The sequence below is a fragment of the Pagrus major genome, chromosome 6 (genome assembly GCF_040436345.1).
Source record: "Pagrus major chromosome 6, Pma_NU_1.0".
NCBI lineage: Eukaryota > Metazoa > Chordata > Actinopteri > Spariformes > Sparidae > Pagrus > Pagrus major.
In genome coordinates, this window is record NC_133220.1 from 6,837,995 (window position 1) to 6,856,823 (window position 18,829).

Below are 18,829 nucleotides of genomic sequence, written 5' to 3' on the forward strand. Positions count from 1 at the left end.
GGCCATCAATCGCTCTGCTGATGAAGCAGCAGAGGACAGTGAGAGGATCTTCACTGAGCTGATCCGTCTCATGGAGAAAAGACGCTCTGATGTGAAGCGGCAGGTCAGATCGCAGCAGGAAACTGAAGTGAGTCGAGTCAAAGAGCTTCAGGAGAAGCTGGAGCAGGAGATCACTGAGCTGAAGAGGAAAGACGTCGAGCTGAAGAAGCTCTCACACACAGAGGATCACAGCCAGTTTCTACACAACTACCCCTCACTGTCAGCACTCAGTGAGTCTACACACTCGTATCTAAATATCCGTCCTCTGAGCTACTTTGAGGACGTGACAGCGGCTGTGTCAGAGGTGAGAGATAAACTACAGGTTATAATAGTTTTGATTATTATTACAACAACATCACAACTTCCTTCTCAGGTCCTCAGCCCTCCAGAGTTGGAGTGTACCTGGATCACAGCGCAGGTATCCTGTCCTCTGAATGACTCTCCACACCACATTCACTCAGCCTCTCTATGCTGGACTCAATCTATATTATTCTGGAGACACTGCTGAGCTCTGTAAACTCACGTAGACAGAAGTGAGTTAAACGCACAGTATGTCATTTCTCTCAGTCATCTCTCAATCCAAACGAAGCAAAAGACGAAAGAAGAGAGCAGCGTGGGCTCATGGGAGTTGTTGTCTTCATTGTTAAACAACCTTCTCCAGACCTGGATCTTATGCCAGGTGCAGCCAGAAGACCTCCACCTGATGACCCGAGAGGTCTGATTGGGTTATAATCAGTGGCCATTATGTGCATTTATGATTTTTTTTTCTTCGGAGAGTCAGTTTGAGATATGACTGCTCTACATTTTTGATATTTTTAAAATGATGAACAATGTTCTGGTGGTTTTTGTTTTTTGCTTTACTAAATTGAAAACAGTATCCAAAATGATCAGCTCCTCACCGGTGATCTCTCCCTTCCTGAAGGAGAACGGTATCACCATGTCGAACGGTCTGAAGCCGCTTCCATTAACGCTGCTGCTGATTGGCTTGTAGTTGTCCGTCGTCACCTGGAGAAGAAAGACAGAGACAGGCAGAGTTTAACGAGTCTGTTCAACACTAAAAACAACTTCCTGTCCGCCTCAGCGACCTGCATAAGAAACATGCTGCTGCTGCTGCATCCCAGCCCCGCCCACACAGAGGCATCCTGGGAGGTGTAGTGCGATGGAGCAGGAAGGAGGAGGAGGAGGAAGAAGAAGATGATGAGGTGATTCTGTGATGCAGCCGCAGCGATGAAGAGTGCACACCCGTAACCATAGCAACACCTTCTGCAACAGGTCTCACGAACGCCTGTTTTTTGATTTTTTTCTTTCATTCATGATGTTGCGATGTTTTTGCTGCGATCTCATTGGCCGAGAGAAAAAGAGAAGCGATGACATGGAGGAGGCAAAGCGGTCGAGCGAGTACACTTTAGAATGGAGAGAGAGAGAGAGAGGTCGAGTTTTTAACCAGCGGCCATTCATCTGCAAGAGAGAGGAGCAGTGTGTGTGTGTGTGTGTGTGTGTGTGTGTGCATGCGTGCGTGTGCCTATCATGTTATGTTAAAGGGATATTTCACCAAAACCATAATCACATACGTGCCGTGTTCAAATTAATGTGTGTATATAGGAGCATGTAAGCTTGTGTGTGTAATATTTGAAAGTGTGCGTGTGTGTTTGTGTGTTTGTGTGTGTGTCCGTTTGAGGGTACCCAGGGCTGGAAGCCAGCTCCGGGGGCTGCGGCCTGCTGCTGTGAAGACTTCTGCGCTTGCACCATGGGTACCTCATCAGTAGCCTGAAGACACGACAGTAAGGGTTAACATCTGACCTCACACACACACACACACACACGCAAACACACACACGCACGTTTTGATGCTGACATACACGCTGTGGCCTTGTGGGTAAATCCTGGTCTGTAACCTGAAGACATGAATGAGGTCAACAGTTCATAGGCAACAAACTTAATCAACGACTTACACCTGCAGTTACTGACTTTATGGACTCTGTTCAAGTCATTCTGCACTTTAAAAAGGTACAGTTCACCCCAAAATGCATATTTTCCCTTTTATCTGTAGTGCTATTTATCCATCTCGACTGTTTTGGTGTGAGATGTTGTAGAGGTGTCTGCCTTCTCGTAAGGACCAGTCAGCTGCAACAGATGTGGTCATCTTACATGAACCCATTTTGGATCCCTCATCAGAGTGTAATAAACCCCAGATTAAACACCATTCTGAATCCCTTCCTCACCATGACTTTGAAGGGACTGCGTGGGATGTTTTCCCCTCCGAAGCGGACGTAGATGACGTAGTTCCCGGGTGCCGGCGCAGTGTAGAAAATGTCGAAGGTGCCGTCCTCGTTCTCCAGCACCTCGGCCTCCACCTCGCTGCCGTCGGGCTGAACCACCACGCAGCTCACCTTCCCCTTCCCAGCACCCTTAGCGTTCACCACCAGGCCCAGCTCCTCGCCAATGGCCACCGTGGGACCCACACCTGGACCTGAGAGGAGGACATTTTATTTGTTTTTTTCCCCCCTCGTTGTTTAAATGTTTTATAAATGTTTTTCACGTGTTCATTAGTTGTTACGTACCGGTGACGGTGCACTTGCTGGCGTCTCCGGATGCCGAGGCGCGGACTCTATAAGGTGAGGCAGGGATGTCGTCACCGCCGTACTTTATGACGATGGTGTACCGGCCTGTGCGGTCGGGGATATAAGACACCCGGTATGTACCGTCCCCGTTGTCATGGATACTGGCCTGCTTAGGTTTACCATCCTGGTCCTGAAGTGGAAGGAGGACAAACAGTTTAGGCGTGATGTCTTCTCTCATTAGTGTGTATAATTATGTGTGTGTGTGTGTGTGTGTTACGTACAGTGATGAGCACGCTCAGCTGGCCCTGGCCGGCGTCCTTGGCGTCAATGTTGAACTCTACAGGGAAGCTGGCAGGGACGCCACTGGTTAGCCCGGGACCGCTGGCTCGCACTTTACTGGCATCGTGAGTCGGCAGAACTCGAAACTTGAAGGGACTGAAGAGACCACAGACACACTTAAAAACAGATGCTTTTGGCTTTTGGGTTTAAAATGCACATTACAGACTAAATACTTTACTCCCCCACAATAGTTTGAATTTAAAAAAAAAAAAAAAAAGGTCCAAGTGAAACAAAGTCCTGTAAAGAAAAGCTCAGTCTGTAAGGATCATTATGCTACAATACAACAAAGAACTGTTGAGGCAACTTCTGCTGTACGGCTAAAAAACAAATCACTTTGCTGTCCCACAAATATTACAGATCTGGTTTTGTCTTTAAGGGGAGACACTACTGATGAACAGGGTGAAAGAAGACATGTTGACCAGTGCGTGAAAAAACCCTCATGTTTGTACTTCTACACTGCAGTACTGCTCTGTACCTGCGGGGGACGTCCTCCTCTGCATACTTGATGGCCACAGAGTACGGTCCTTCCTTAGACGGAGTGTAGGACACCGTGTGAGTCCCGTCCCCGTTGTCCGTCACCTCCACGGGCTCTGCGACACCTTTGGGACCGGTGACAGCCACGGCCAGCGGGGCCACACCCGCCTTCCTGCAGTCCACCGTGAAGGACTGTGGGATATTGGCCCTGACCCCTGACCCCACGCCAGGACCAGACACTTTGACCTTACTGGAGTCCACCACGTCCTGCACTGGGACCTTAAATGGACTTCCTGGAAAGAGCAAGAAGAGGAAATGTTGGAGTGAGTCACAAAAACAACAGAAATAAACAGAATTTAGTTTTTAGAGAGCCAACAAAGGACAGACGAACTTTAAAAGTATGGCTAATTAGAAAATTAATTATTAATGATCTCACCGGGGATGTGTTCTCCTCCGTAGGTGATGTTGACGTCGTACAGGCCGGGGGTGTAGGGAACGTACTCCACGCTGCAGCTGCCATCTTTGTTGTCTTTGCAGGACATCTTTGACTCTGATGGACCCTCCACAGTGATGCCCAGACCACCAATACCTGCCCCTCTGATAAAGGAACAACACACCCAAAATCAGCAGGAGACTTTTTCACTCATCAAAACAATCTCTGTCCTTTTGTCACCAACAGTACCTGGTGATGATGTTGAAGTTGTTGGGCTTGTCAGTCAGTGCTTTCTGGAGCCCGGGGCCAGTAGCCACGACCCTGCTGGGGTCACATCCCTCCGTCACGGAAACCCTGAACGGACTCTTGGGAACCGGTGTGTTGTCATACAGAACCTGGACGCTGTGGACGCCTGAAATACACACCAAGCAGCTGATGGATGTAGATCACAGTAGAAGAGTTTGGTTTGCTTTATGTTAAGTATGTGTCTTACCGTTCTCGAATGGAGTGTACTCGACGTTGTAGGTCCCGTCGGTGTTGTCGGTGACCAGACAGTCTGTCAGCGCTCCAGACGGGTTCCTGACCTCCGCCTTCACGTGGTCTCCTCCTCGCTTGGTCAGAGGACGGGCGTCCACCGTGAAGTCTGTGGTTGCTTCTCTGAAAACAGCTGGAGGAGAGAGAGCGTTTGTTTAAAAAGGGACACTCTGCAGTTAGTTGGCTTTTTGTTGTGTGATGTCTTCTGTGGCTCTGACATTTGATCCATACAATTTATGTTTTCTGTAATGTCATCTAGGTTACTTCGACTTCAGTTTGGAAACCACAGATTCATAACAGATATCGTGCATCGCAGCTGGAAAGAGTGCCGTCTATGAAGTAGAAAGACACAAATCTCTTTGAAACTGGTGCAACATGACCAGAGAAAACAGAGAAAAGGGCTGTGGTATTTCCATCTGCTCAAAAGGTCACAACATACAGTGCTTGAGGGTTGGAGTTAACCTCATAAACAGTGTTGTTTTATCTTCAACACAAACACAGAGCTACACACTGACTCAGATGGACCATACTGCACCTTGTCCCTCCACTCCGGGTCCGAACACTTTGATCTTGGAGGTGTCGACAGCTGGATCCACCATCACCTTAGCAGGGAAACCGGGGACGGCCTTGCCTCCGTACTTCAGCAGCAGAGTGTACATGCCAGAGGTCAGCGGGACGTAGGTCACCGTGTACGTCCCGTCTTTGTTGTTCACCACCTCTGTCTTGGCTTTAGCACCTGGAACAAAAGATACAGCTTTAACATTTTCATCCAAGAACCGGAGATTGTTTGAATATCTAAAATGTGAGCTGTTAGTGTGTCGACTATGTCTTATGTTCAAATGATCTCTGAGACTTGAGACTCTGTAGTAATACAACAAGACCGAAGATCATCAGATCTGGTGCGACTAAACAGCGCGTTTAACCACCTGTATACATGTTTATGGTTGATAGTGTGTAAAGGCTTTTGAATGAAAGCGGTGTTAGTGTTACCAGAGCCTGGTCTAGAGCCAGTCGGACTGGTCGGGGGGGAGTCTAGTGCGGCCTCCAGGCTCAGTTCTCCCGGTCCGGCCCGGGAACAGTCTACATTCACCACATTGGTCTCTCCAACCTGCACAGACAACAACCTGGATCAGACTTCATACATTATTACAATGGACAGTTCCTTATTCAGTCTTACAAGGCCTCAAAGCAGAGATCATTTTTTGGGAGTGACCTTTAGCTTCAGCTCGCCTCTCTTTCTTTTCAGACCCTCACCTTGCCTCTTTTCAGGCCCGACCCTGACGCCACCACCTTAGAGGGGTCAAAGGGCATCTGGACGTCGGCTTTAAATGGCGAGCCCGGGATGTGGACCTCCTCAAACAGGATGTTGACCAGGTAGTCTCCGGGCTCGGTGGGCAGGTAGGACACGGAGCAGGTCCCGTCGCCGTTGTCCGAACACTCGATCTTGGCCTCGGTCGGCCCCTCCACTGTCAGCCCCAGACCTCCGGTGCCGGCGCCCTTTGTGTCGATAGTGAACTCTGCTGGGTTTCCCACCAAACCTCCTTTCAGACCAGGACCGAACGCCTTCACCTGGAGGAGAGACGATAATGGGGCCATGCAGGCGCTTTTACTACATTTTCAGTTTTCCTTTAAAGACCAACTTAAAGATCAAGATGCTGATGTTACCTTGCTCGGGTCTGGAGGCAGCTGAGCTTCCACAGGGAAGGGACTCCCCGGGACGGGATGTCCATCGTAGGATACGTTGACGGAGTGAACCCCCTCCTCTGTGGGGGTGTAACGGACCCGACTGATGCCTGCTTTACCGGCCTGAGGCTCCACTTTACAGGGTACCGCCCGCTGGCTAGGACTCAGCTACAAACAGACGAGCACAGATGTGTTGACCTCAGTTCTGGTGAAATTTTTAATTTTGTAAACGTATCACATAAAAATAACAAAGTCAAAAATGAATTGATCCTTCGAACAAGCCTATAACGATCAAAGTTTAAAGATAAGAAATAAATGCAGCATTCATTGACACTCACCACTGCCACCTCCAGGCGACCTTGACCTCCTGCACCCTTGGTGTCCACCATAAACTGCTGCTCCTGATCGACCTCCACTCCTGAAAGACATTTAACAATTTAACAATCAAGTGAAAATGATTCCAAGGGAGGCCTCATTAAATAAACTTGACTTGAAGTTTGTTTTTCGTTTTGTGACTCTGTCTTATGACGATAAATAAATGAACCTTGAGTTAAAAATGTGTGAACTGAGACAAATTGGATGTTTTTTTAACATTTAAAATTTTGCTCACAAGTTTCTTTACAGTTGTACAGAAAGCTACATGATTTCTTACTTCCATCCAGGTTGTCCAGGTTAACCTTGCTCAGATCCAGCGGGGCAGCGACCCCGACCGTGAACGGACTCTTTGCGATGGGATCTCCTCCAAACTTCACCACAATCGTCATCTCGCCCTGCGGACACATAAAACATGCAGATCCATTTTATTAATTTGTTTGTAATTCTCTCTTTTTTAAGATTCTAACGCTAACCTAAGTACAAATGTCATGTTCTTAAGTACAATTTTGAGGTACTTTGAGTATTTCCTTTTTCTGCTACTTCATACTTCCTCTCCACTACATTGTTATGATACTAGTTACTTTGCACAATTTAAAAGTAGTTTATTTTATCCGCAATCTGACTGAAAAACCACAGATATCAATAATCGTAAAAATGCTGGATATCTTTTTTCTGCTTTTACTGATCTATCAACATAACTGTGGAGAATTCCTGCTACACAACCTCTTGTCCTGATATTTATTTGCTTAATTGGCGTACCTGTTGTGCAGGCGTGTATTTGACAGTCTGGGAGTAGTCGTAGTTGTCGATGATGTCGAAGTCTTCGACAGGGGAGGAGAAGGAAACATCCAGCGGTGCTTTACCAGCTCCTTTAGTCAACACTGTGAAATGAGTCGGCTTACCGCTCTCTACACCTGCGCAGGTAGAGAGAGAGATTCACAGTTCAACAGTCAGGCAAGAATACACGCTGACATGAATAATTTAATAGAGTTGGAATTAAATTAAAACACATCAAATGTAAATATTATTTTCTGTCATTATGTGTGTGTGTGTGTGTCTCACCTGTGCGAGCCAGTCCAGGACCTTCTGCTTTCACCTTCGATGCATCGTGGGAAGGATCGACTTTGATGCTGAAGGGACTCTGTGGAACTTCCTGTGTGGAAAAATTCACTGAAATTCATCAGAACAGACGAACGAGACTAACCAAAGATTACGATTCAGCTGTGAGTGTGTGAGTGTGTGAGTGTGTGTGTGTGTGTGTGTGTGTACCTTGTCAGTAAACAGGACTTTGACGGTGAGTCTTCCAGCCGCAGGAGGAATGTATTTGACAGTGAACGTGTCGTTGGCGTTTGGGATGATGTCAAAGTCCACGTCAGCCTCTTTGTCACCGACCATATTGGCGTCACACTTAATGCCCACGCTGACATCACCTGGATGAACACACAAACACACACACCATTTCACACAGTTGAGGCAAAAGAATCAGACTTCACTGTTATAGACTAGATTTATGAATTAGAAGGCATACGATCATCCTGGAGAAATTAGACCCTCGTTGGCGTCGGTGTACAGAGCTGATGAGCAGCTTTATTCTTTCAAGTGACACTATCGTCCACAAGGGGGTGCTGGAGTGTTTGTTTTCCGCTGTTCACTCAGTTGTAAGTTCATGTCAGAAACATTTTGCTCCTGAGATGATGAACTGTCATAAACTCTAACGTAAACAACGAACAATGCAGCAGAACACAGCTGTCGATCACAGCAGAGGAATTCAGAGCATGAGAGGAATGAAGCAGGAAACCATGTCAAACAACAGAAATAGGTCAGATACTTCAGTCACTGACAGCGTGAAACTCTCTTCAGCCATCCCTCGTTAACCCATCGCTCATATGCCCGGGAGGAGCAACCAGCTCAGTGAAGTGTAACAGACAGGTGTGTTCATACAGAACAACATACACAATCAACTGTTGTGCAAAAGCCTATTCAGCACGGGAAAGATACCCTTTAATATTCTTCCTCTTAGATCATTATATGTAAATCCTTTCAGTATCAGATACTCGGTGCCTGCATGTGACTCAAAAGAAGAAGTCTTTGGATCTTTTACTTAAAGGGCAACTCCAACAATTTTACACATTAAAGTGTATTTACAGGTTTTGAGGAGTACGACTCATATCTGAAAAAGTATTATAAAGCTTGTTGTGGCTCCAGAGGAGGCTGCATGTAAGCTGATGAATTACCTCCAGTGATGTCACTCAGAGGATAAGTTGTATTGTGGGTAATGTAGGCACCAGGTTTTGAAAAGCAGTCCACTGGTCTAGAATTACACTCTTATAACACTGTTGGACAGAAATCACCTTTTTATTCCACTCATACTTCACTACATTACCCGCAATACGACTCAGCCACTGAGTGACATCACTGGTTTCTCTTTAAGTTTCTCTTGAAAGATGATGAAGTAGGTGATGAAATGTGTGAAGAGGTGAGCTGTATACTGTGTGTGTGTGTGTGTGTGTGTGTGTGTGTGTGTGTGTGTGTGTGTGTGTGTGTGTGTGTGTGTGTGTGCGCGCGCGCGCACTGTTCTGCTCAGGAAGGTCAGAGTGATGAATTTCCTGTCAGGATGCTTCTGCCTTGAGATCATTGCCAGGACATACCAGCGTGTGTGTGTGTGTGTGTGTGTGTGTGTGTGTGTGTGTGTGTGTGTGTGTGTGTGTGTGTGTGTGATTCATTCACAGGCAGGTGAGTGTGTGTTGACTCTCTTTTGTGAGGCCTGACACAGATGGAAACGACTGTCACACCAAATAAAACAGTCAGTGGGGATTTCCTGTCTCAATAATTACTGTGTGTGTGTGTGTGTGTGTGTGTGTGTGTGTGTGTGTGTGTGTGTGTGTGTGTGTGTGTGTGTGTGTGTGTGTGTGTGTGTGTGTGTGTGTGTGTGTGTGTGTCTTACCATCTCCAGCTCCTGAACAGTCCACGGTGAAGTGCGTGGGCTCGTTGGCCTTCAGTCCAGTTCTCTCCACTCCAGGGCCGAACACCTTCACCTTATTGGGGTGGCTCCCTTTCCCCACATTCACCTAGAACAGGAAATGACATCACTTATTTTTATTTTAAAAAGGTTATTTAAGGAGCTATAAATATTATGTCTCTAGGAGCTCCTGAAAGAAAGTGGTACCTAGCTTGAAGTCAAATTTAAGTGTACCTAAATGTGACCTTAAAATAATGTGTCTATTCGAAACGTTCGATATGTATTTAAAAAGTGAGGGAGGCTCCTCTTGATAAAAAACTAATCATTCTTCAGATTTCTCTTTAGTTTCGACTCCAACAAAGAAATTAAGCTGTGATGTGCTGCAGCTCCGGAGTCTGCAATCAAGAGCTGATAGCTGATCGTCAAACTTCATCTCAAGAGGAACAAAAGCACCTGTGAATAAATATGTAGAGGCGGATCACATCTACAATCTGGTCTGTGAGAAAAGTTTTACCCCAACAGAGATGCTAAAAACATCATTTATATTATATATATTTTGAAAAGAAAGTGCTCTACTGTTGTCTTTTATAGCTGCTCAAGATGTTTTGCAGAAGTAGGCAGGAATAAAGAGCAGCAAGAGGTTCACTTTTTAAAAACCAGGGACTTAAAGAATAAATCCTGCAGGGTGGAGTCAGTAAACTAGTTTCAGCAAAGCACATCCAACATCGAGCTTAAAAAGGTTCACTTCGTAATTAAGTTGAGTTTTTAGTCTCATTCTCGTCAAATTCAGATGCTTTGGGATTGTGGGTCGGGTCAGTAGTCCTCCCAAAGCTTCAGTATTTGATGAGTTGGACATGAGACGCAAAAATCTACTTAATTACAAAGTGGACACTGTTAAAAAATGCTTTTTCTTTAGTAAAAGAATGATAATTTCCACTTACATCACATGCACACAGCTACACATTGTTTTATATACACATGCTCTGATGTTTATGGTCAGTATGTCTGTTTAGTCAAAGTCAACAAAAAGAAGGAATATAATATATTTAATTCAGGTTGGTCCTGTGAAGTAAAATATATTCAAGTCAGCAAAAGCTAAAGCGAACAAACCAAACAACACAGCGAAACATTTAAATGAAATGAATTTATTTTGAAACCAATCTGCTGTGATTGGTGGTTGAAGACTTGGATTTATCTACAGTTGATGATTAATGTGAGTTTGGTTACAGATCCAGTTGTAAGAAGAAACATAAAAGACAAAGTAGTTAGATAAACGTATCAGCTGTCTTCCACATTTGTTTTAAAGATAAAAAAAGGAAAACTAAGAGCTTCCAAAGTTTTGTGTATCAACCTAAAAGTACTTGTGCAGTTCACTGTGCAGAAACAGGCAAACACTGGACTGACTTATCTTCGTCTCACAGCTGACTGCAGATCACTTCACTCTCACAGAGCTGGTTAACGGCACAAACTCACGTGTTAAAGTCGCTAAAGTTGAACTCGACACGAAACCTCTCTGCAGATCGACTTCAGCTGACTGAGTCAATCAGCTCACTGTGGTAATTTCACTGCAGTGGTCTGAAATCTCACTATAATTAAACTGTGGTGTGACTGAGTCACCCGCAAAGAATAATTAACTTCACTCTTTTTGCTTCAGGGAGAGAGGTCTGGATGGTTTTTCTTACAGATGTTAGCAACGATTTCTTGCTATCAAACAGAGCACTCCCATTAAATCAAGCCGAGTCAGCAAAGGAAAGTATTCTGCTCTCAATGGAGTTGAATTAAAACACAGAAAACATCAGTTATGTGCCGTTTCCATCACTCAGTAGGTTTACATTTCAGACTCAGGAGCTTTCTTTAGGCATTCATAATATAAGACTTAGTTATGGTATTTACTGTGGTCTCTCGTCTGTTTACTGCGAGCTCTGTGTCTTAGACAACATTTTCTGAGGGCGGAGTAGAGACGCCGGCACAAAAGAAAAGCCCACATTTCTGGATGATGGAGGAGAAACATAACTTCTTTCAAAAATGGAAAAAGTGTCTGCACATCAACAGGTTTTTGGAAACTTTTCAAGAAGACGACTGAACGAATAAAAGAGGAAATCTATGTTAAATCGGAGTTTGCACGGCTGCATCGGGAGTATCAGTGGAGTATTATTTTAATTGGTAAACGGATGAGTACAGTGGGAACGTTTCCCAAAAAAAAACAGAATATTTTTTTTGCCTGGTCTGGTTCAGTCAGGTTTCCACTATGAGCCGCTCTGTCACACTGGCGTCTTTACCTCAATGAAAAGGTGTCACTGCCGTTTGTTCCCAGCAGTGCTGAGAGCTGGGTGTGACTCTTTACTTTCTATCCATCTATCTCAAGGTGGAGAAAGGTGTTGTCGGTGCCAGGCGGCCTGCAGGCTGCTGCAGCTCACAACAAGCCTGCTGACTCACCACAGTTACATCAGATCTAAACCCGGAATAATACTTTTTAGACAAGTACAAACTCTCCTGTTGAAATGATATGTGGACTTGTACAAATACTTGTGATCCATCGGAGCCAAAAGAAAAACCTTATCATGATCTAAACAATCAGTCTGATCATTTTCTGATTGATTGCACAAAGAGTTCTTCCATCTTGTACATTTTGGACTTTGTACCTCCGTCGTCTGAACACAGAAAGGAATGTGTCCTGAAGTTTACTGGTATCATTATAAATACCTGAGCTGCACACAAACTCCTATCCAGACGTATCTAAGGCCCATTGGAAGTTACTCATGAGACATATTTGCCCTGCGGGTGAAACTATAAACACCTTATAAATAACAGAGCGAGAAGGGAAGACAGCTGATAAACAAAGTCAGAAACCTGACAGCAACAAATCTCTCAAGCTGTGATTAAAAAACACAAAATTAAACGTGGTTACAGCGTAAAGAAGAGTGGTTAGTGCATAACTCAAGTGAAATGAAAACCTTTTCACTGTTTCCGGGTTTCTTTTTGTTCATTTCTATCATTTAGTCGACAGTTTAGTAGACTTGCATTATGTAATGTGATGAAACGTCTTTCTATCCCTTCAAGAAATCATCATAAATGATGATATAATAAGGAACTCAGGGGTCAAAGGTCTGTGGAGGTGAAAAGGTTTCCATTCAACAGGAAGTAAGTGCACTTAATGTTTCAGTGCTGTGAAGAAAACAGCTGAGCTTCACTTATCTGAACCTCAACTCAGCGCCACATCTTTCTTTGTGAAACATAAATCACTGCACAGTCTCAGTGTTTCACATCCAACAGCTTCTCCGGGAGGACGTAATACTTGGCATGTTTATTCTATCCCCATAAATCCCATAAACTTCTGTGCAGACGCCTTCGATCAATGAACAGGAGTCACTGGTGCAGCGTCGCCGATGTGATCCCTCACTGGCTTCCCACCAGCAACAACAAGCTTTTGAGTAAAGGTGTCTTAATCATCGGTATTAGGTCAGTTTTTCCTAAACTCAACATTTGACTTTGAAAGAGAAGTTAGAGATATTAAAAAGTAACCGTTGTGAGATGTCTCACTCGTTAGCAACTTCTGAATGTTATTAAGAATTTTTAAAACAAATGAGGTATATGATCTGCTGCTTTCTACTTTTCACAAGGAAACAAAACAGAACCGGCACTGTTTGAGGTGTATTTCTAGCGGATTTAACTGCGTTTAAAAAACCTGCATGTACATGCTGAGTGCTAATTTCAGTGTAAAAGTGGTAATGGACTGAGCTTTGAGTTCTCTTGGCTGCCGGAGCACAACCGTGAAAACTGACACGACTAAGTCAAAAGTTGGCAAAACAGGAAATGGATCCATCCAGGCAAATTTGAGTATGCCAGCTGGTTGCTGGTAAAAAATGAGGTGTGTCAGATCAAGTACCAGCTGATATTTCATTGTGTCAGATACACATCTACTCAACACTTAAGTCAAATATCATATTGAACTGGTATCAGATCAGATACTGAACTACAAAAGCTCTTCACTGGTCTGTTGCTTGGATCACATCGATTCAGACAAGTGAAGTTCAGCTGCAGCTCCACCAAAAGTGTTAGAAAATACAAAATGTAAAGTCAGTTACAGTGCATGAATAGAGGTTACAGTGCAGGAAATACTTGTTAGTGCATATTGTGTTTTTTGTCTAAATACAAACAACTTGAGTTAAAAAAAAAATCAAAATCACAAAAATGTTACGATTAGTGAGTAAAAGACAAACCACAGGTTGTGGCAGGGCACAGACAGAGGTTACAGTGTGAGTATGGTGCATAACTAGTACATATAAAATGTGAAAATGAATCAAAATACATTAGTTTGTTAGCTGGAACTGCATTTCTGATCATAGGAAAGAACACAAACTAACATTTAGATGTCTCCATGCCACATGCCACAGCCTCTTTCATCACCGTGTTTGTTTTTTAGGTAGAATTAGTTTCCTAGCTTGCTGCCCAGTAACATTAATTACACAGCTGATTAGCAAAAAGGTAACATCTGGTAGAAGCTAATTAGTTAGCTAGTTAATATTGGCACTGTTTTTGGCAAACATTTGTGATTATTTTTCGGGGAAAAAATGCTTCAACAATTCAAAATATTCACTTTCTTTTTAAGAAACAGATAAAAAGATCAAAAATAATCTCATGTCTGTGTGTTAAATATGTAGCTGGAGTCTGAGCATCATTAGCCTAGCTTAGCATAAAGACCTTCCTGTTTTAAAACATCACTTCTGTGATTTCTATGTGCAGCTGAACTAGTAGCTGAACCTCTTCTCAGTATACGTAGTGATGATGATCAGAGGCTTCTTTGTTTTAATACTCGCATCTTTATATTTTGACTGCACCACATTAAAACTTCCCTCGGATCGGACACCTTTGATGCTTTCTGCCTTAACTAAAGCTTCTGATCGGACCACGTTAGCACTTTCTGTCTCAACCGGATCCTCGGCTTTGGACGGGAAACCACTTCCTTTTGTAACAGGGTGCTGTGATTGGCTGCTTACCCTGAAGGGGCTGTTGGGGATGCCGACTCCTCCCCAGGCGACGGCCACGGTGTGTTTGAGAGGGGAGTTGGGCGTGTAGGAGCAGGAGTACAGCCCGTCACCTTTACTCCTCACCTTCACGTCCACTGGGAGTCCATCTCCATCCTGACAGACAGATAGACAGACGGTTAAGAAGTTGGTCAACACTTCATGAAAGTCCAAATGTGGCTGCATAAAAACGTTTGTTCGGAGGATGAAAGAATGGAGGAATGTCTTCACTGCCAGTATGGACAGCGACCAGTAACAATAGTTATGGGCACGTGAGTATTGTTTAAAGACACTTGAAAGAATGTGAACTTGTCCTTTAAATTAAGCACTGCACAGACTAATCAATAATACAAAATAATCTTACTTGCAGCCATATTTTATGTATAATTACTTAGGGTCACATTTAATTTTACAGGCCTGATAATTTCATGGTCAGATGGTCACATTAAAGAAATTTCTCTGAAATTATCCCCAAATTACATCAAAATTTATTGAAAATTACCTCAATTTATTTGGATATTTTCCAATAAGCAGTTCATAAATAACTGGTAATTTCTTTAATACATTTCCAAGAACCGTCCAACTAGTTTCTGTCTAACTTTTAAATGTGTTCCTTGAAATTCCTTGTCTCACAGTCTCACTTGTATGAGACACAAAGCTACACAAAAACAAGATGCAATGAACGTGAGCGGCATCAAAACATAATCATAGAATTAAACCCTTTGTTGGATTCAAACGGTGTGTGTGTCTGTATTGACGGAGCATGAGAAGATTTCTGCGTCTTACCCGAGCCATGATCTTCAGAGGTCCTTTCCCAGCATCCTTAGCGCTGACAGTGAACTCAGCTGGTTGGTTGACCAGGCAGCCGGTCTTCTCAAGCCCCGGCCCGTAAGCCTGGACCTACAACCACAAAACCAGTGTGGGTTATCAGAAATGTCCCGAGCCGATCAGGGAAACACCTGGCATACTTTACTGGACTGGTATCAGCTAAAATAAGCCAATTAAAATCCTTTCTATTGTGTTTTGTCCTGGTCAAAATGCTCTCTGCAAGACGTGTCTGTAATCGTCAAAGTCTCTGAGAGAAGAACTTCCGCTTCCTTTGCAACTCTTCTCCCAGTTAAAATTTGTACCTCACTGACCTTATTTGGGTCACTGGCATTGTTGTCAGGGACGATGTAAGCCATGAAGGGGCTGTGTTCGATGTCCTCCTCATCACACGTCACGTGGATGGCGTATTCTCCCGGCTCTGTCGGCAAGTAGCGGACATCGCACGAGCCGTCGTTCTGGTCCTCGCACTCGATTTTAGCCTGAGACGGTCCCTCGATGGCAAAACCTGGAACACAGCAGGTCAGATGAGATAATTTGATAGTATTTAATCTGATCTCATTCCAGTGTCAAACACTCAAATCTAATGTGAAGCCTTTCCAAACTACTAGTTGTAATGTTAAAGGGTAACTCCACCAATTTTACACATTAAAGTGTGTTTACAGGTCTTGGGGAGCACTACTACATCTTTGAAAAAGTAGTACAAAGCATTTTGTGGCTCCAGAAGAAGCTGCATGATATCTGATAAATTGCCTCCAGTGATGTCACCAAGTGGCTTAATGGCATTGTGGGTAATGTAGGCGTCCCTTGCCTTTTAGCTTCAAATATAACTTAAACTAAGAAAACAAATATCAGCCTGACAAATCAAATATATACCTGGTTTGAAAAAAAAAAAAAAAGTGAAGTCGGACACTCACCCAGCACCCCGACATCAGTGCCGATGGACTCCACCACAAAGGCGGCAGGTTTACCCACAATGCCTCCCTCCAGCCCAGGACCCCAGGCCCGGATCTGCTGAGGCCCTGCCTCACGACCCACCACCACCTCAAATGGGCTGAATGACAGAACAAGAGAGAAGAGAACCGACAAAATGAAGTAAATCACACATTCAGGCGCCCTGAGGCAGCGTGGTACCAGTACAACACATTATACAGCAAGAATGTTTATATGACTTAATGTGTGTGTGTGTGTGTGTGTGGTATGTGATGGTTCACTCACAAGGCTGTCAACACACACACGCACACACACAACCTCAGTGCCTCACAGACTATAATTCAGTCTTCGGTCTCTTGCAGTAACTGGCTAAAAGTGTGTGTGTGTGTGTGTGTGTGTGTGTGTGTGTGTGTACATATGGAAACTAGCTTCACGCAAAATAAAACTGTCTGCTGGGATTTACTGTCTTCATTACACACACACACACACACACACACACACACACACACACACACACACACACACACACACACACACACTTATTCTTTTTCCTTTTCATTCAGTTTTTGTCTTTGTTTGCTTTTCCAAAAATACTCCTCCAACTCACACAGCCACTACTAGTAATAACTACATTATTCTAACATAAGTTGTAATTATTACATTATTATTGGAGCAGACCTGGTTTAAAAAAAGCACAGAAAGCGCCCAGAACATCACTGGTACCATCTACAGAACATCACTGGTACCATCTACAGAACATCAGTGACATCAGTGAAGTGGGATGTCTGTTCATCCTGCTGCCATCTGGCAAAAGATACAGAAGTGTCACCAGACTACAGAACAGCTTCCCTCCCGAGGCTGTGAGGCTCCTGAACTCATCATCAACACCCCATTTTCTAAAATACAAATTTAACTTGTTGTACCTTGTATCCGTGAGGGAAAGCACTGAAGGTGTTTCGTAATATCACTTTCCCTCCAGTCACTAACAGGCAGGTTGGAGCACATCAGCTGTGCAGGTTTAAACCAGCTTGAGTCAAATCTGTGAGCCATTGTTTAGCCTAATCTGTGATTTCAGCCCTCTGTGTCCTGATTTAAATCATCGGTTGTTTATAAAGTGCTGAGGTCACCGGACTACCTGTTCCTGTAACATTTCCTGTTAGTCTGGACATTTACCGTCAGCACATCTGGACCCATGAAAGAGGCGCAGCTCAACACCAGCAGGGCTCGAAGCTTAAATGCAGTTTTCAAAAATACATGCTCTACAGCTGCAGTGTCATTACAGCCTCTATAGCTCATTTCTGACCACACATCAAGGGTCTAAAGAAAAGGGTGTCGAGTCCCGTACAGGTCTCAAAGCCCTCTGAGGCTTATAAGTGATATTGGGCAATATAAACAAAACTGACTTGAACTAACCACACCCATCATTGACGCTAGCTGTGAAGAAACAGACTTGAAACTTTAAATCAGAGAGTGCAGCAACACACTGCTTTTGTCAGCCTGGTGTTGAGTCTCTTTCTTTGGGTGACAGAAAGTGCTTTCTGTGGTTGTTACACTAGCTGGTGAGCTAACTGTCAGTGCTGATGAAGTAAAACAGAAACCTGCTCAAGGACAGCTTCTCAACCCCCCAGACAGCGTCTTCATTGTGGGAACTTTCTGACCCTGTACGACCTGCGAGGACGCCTGGACCCCGGGTTCTGTTCTGTTCGATGAAGCACATTCAGGCACGTTTGAAATGTTTGTTTCATCTCGTCATGTATTCACAGGTATTTTCCTGACATGTACAACTTCTGATCCATGTCTTGTTTGTGCAAGTCTGGCTGCTCGTCAGTGTGTCTGTCTCGGCCCCGTCCAACCGCCAGCTCAGAAATTTGCTTTAAGCCCCTAAAACTAATAATAAAACTAAGAGTAATAAAAAAAAAAAAGACAAAACTATCTCAATCTGCTCTACAGAGAGGTGACAAAGAGAACACGAAGCCCAGACTAAAAGTCCTCATTTCCCTGCGGATCCAACCATTCAGATCAGATGAGGTAATGTGCTGAGGTAATTGTTTGAAACACACACACACACACACACACACACACACACACAGTATACACACAGAGTATACAGCTCACCTCTTCGGGATGTGCTGACCCCCCCAGGTGATGGAGACTGTGTATTTGCCAGGACTGTTGGGATAATACTCGTAGGAGAACACGCCGTCCTGACTGGAGATCTGCTTCACCGGCTCCTCGATGCCTTCTGAACAGACCAAACCAAACAGAGTAATCAGATATCTGTACGTTTTTTAGTATTTTTATTTGGTGTCATTGCAACACTTACGAACAGCTGGGCCAAATCCTACTGATTCTACCTTTAAGTTTAACAGTCTTTGAATTACATTAATATTGAGCTTCAGTTAGCTTTGCAGAGAAATGGCCGGTAGAAACGTCCTTCAGAGGGAGACTCTTTACTTTGATGCTTAAATACATTTCAGAGCCTGTACTTTATTACTTTTACTTGAGTAAAGAAGTTGAATCAGTACTTCTACTTTTACCCGAGTCTGTTTCTACCCGAGTATCTGTAAATCTACTTGAGTTACGAATGTGTGGACAGCCGACCAACAGTGCCATCCCTGGAGCCATTCTGCTAGCGTGACAAAAAACTACA

General features: G+C 44.1%; 1 protein-coding gene across 2 annotated transcripts in view; it reads right to left on the reverse strand.

Annotated features, from left to right (window-relative positions):
• The window catches only part of flnba (filamin B a), a 67,772-nt gene that overhangs the window by 12,977 nt on the left and 35,966 nt on the right, over positions 1–18,829 (reverse strand). The window contains exons 11-34 of one of the 2 annotated variants that reach the window (XM_073467724.1): positions 18,295–18,421; positions 16,164–16,300; positions 15,561–15,754; positions 15,208–15,321; positions 14,395–14,538; positions 9,383–9,506; positions 7,708–7,868; positions 7,501–7,591; positions 7,198–7,352; positions 6,716–6,833; positions 6,402–6,481; positions 6,046–6,231; positions 5,635–5,949; positions 5,371–5,488; positions 4,916–5,116; positions 4,340–4,513; positions 4,096–4,258; positions 3,850–4,010; positions 3,415–3,706; positions 2,882–3,035; positions 2,601–2,790; positions 2,262–2,509; positions 1,723–1,806; positions 939–1,044 (exon numbers count right to left, since the gene is read on the reverse strand). In XM_073467724.1, coding sequence (XP_073323825.1) covers positions 939–1,044; positions 1,723–1,806; positions 2,262–2,509; positions 2,601–2,790; positions 2,882–3,035; positions 3,415–3,706; positions 3,850–4,010; positions 4,096–4,258; positions 4,340–4,513; positions 4,916–5,116; positions 5,371–5,488; positions 5,635–5,949; positions 6,046–6,231; positions 6,402–6,481; positions 6,716–6,833; positions 7,198–7,352; positions 7,501–7,591; positions 7,708–7,868; positions 9,383–9,506; positions 14,395–14,538; positions 15,208–15,321; positions 15,561–15,754; positions 16,164–16,300; positions 18,295–18,421 — 3,837 coding nt within the window. The remainder of the gene's footprint in view (positions 1–938; positions 1,045–1,722; positions 1,807–2,261; positions 2,510–2,600; positions 2,791–2,881; positions 3,036–3,414; positions 3,707–3,849; positions 4,011–4,095; positions 4,259–4,339; positions 4,514–4,915; positions 5,117–5,370; positions 5,489–5,634; positions 5,950–6,045; positions 6,232–6,401; positions 6,482–6,715; positions 6,834–7,197; positions 7,353–7,500; positions 7,592–7,707; positions 7,869–9,382; positions 9,507–14,394; positions 14,539–15,207; positions 15,322–15,560; positions 15,755–16,163; positions 16,301–18,294; positions 18,422–18,829) is intronic. The other variant, XM_073467725.1, reaches the window with a different exon arrangement.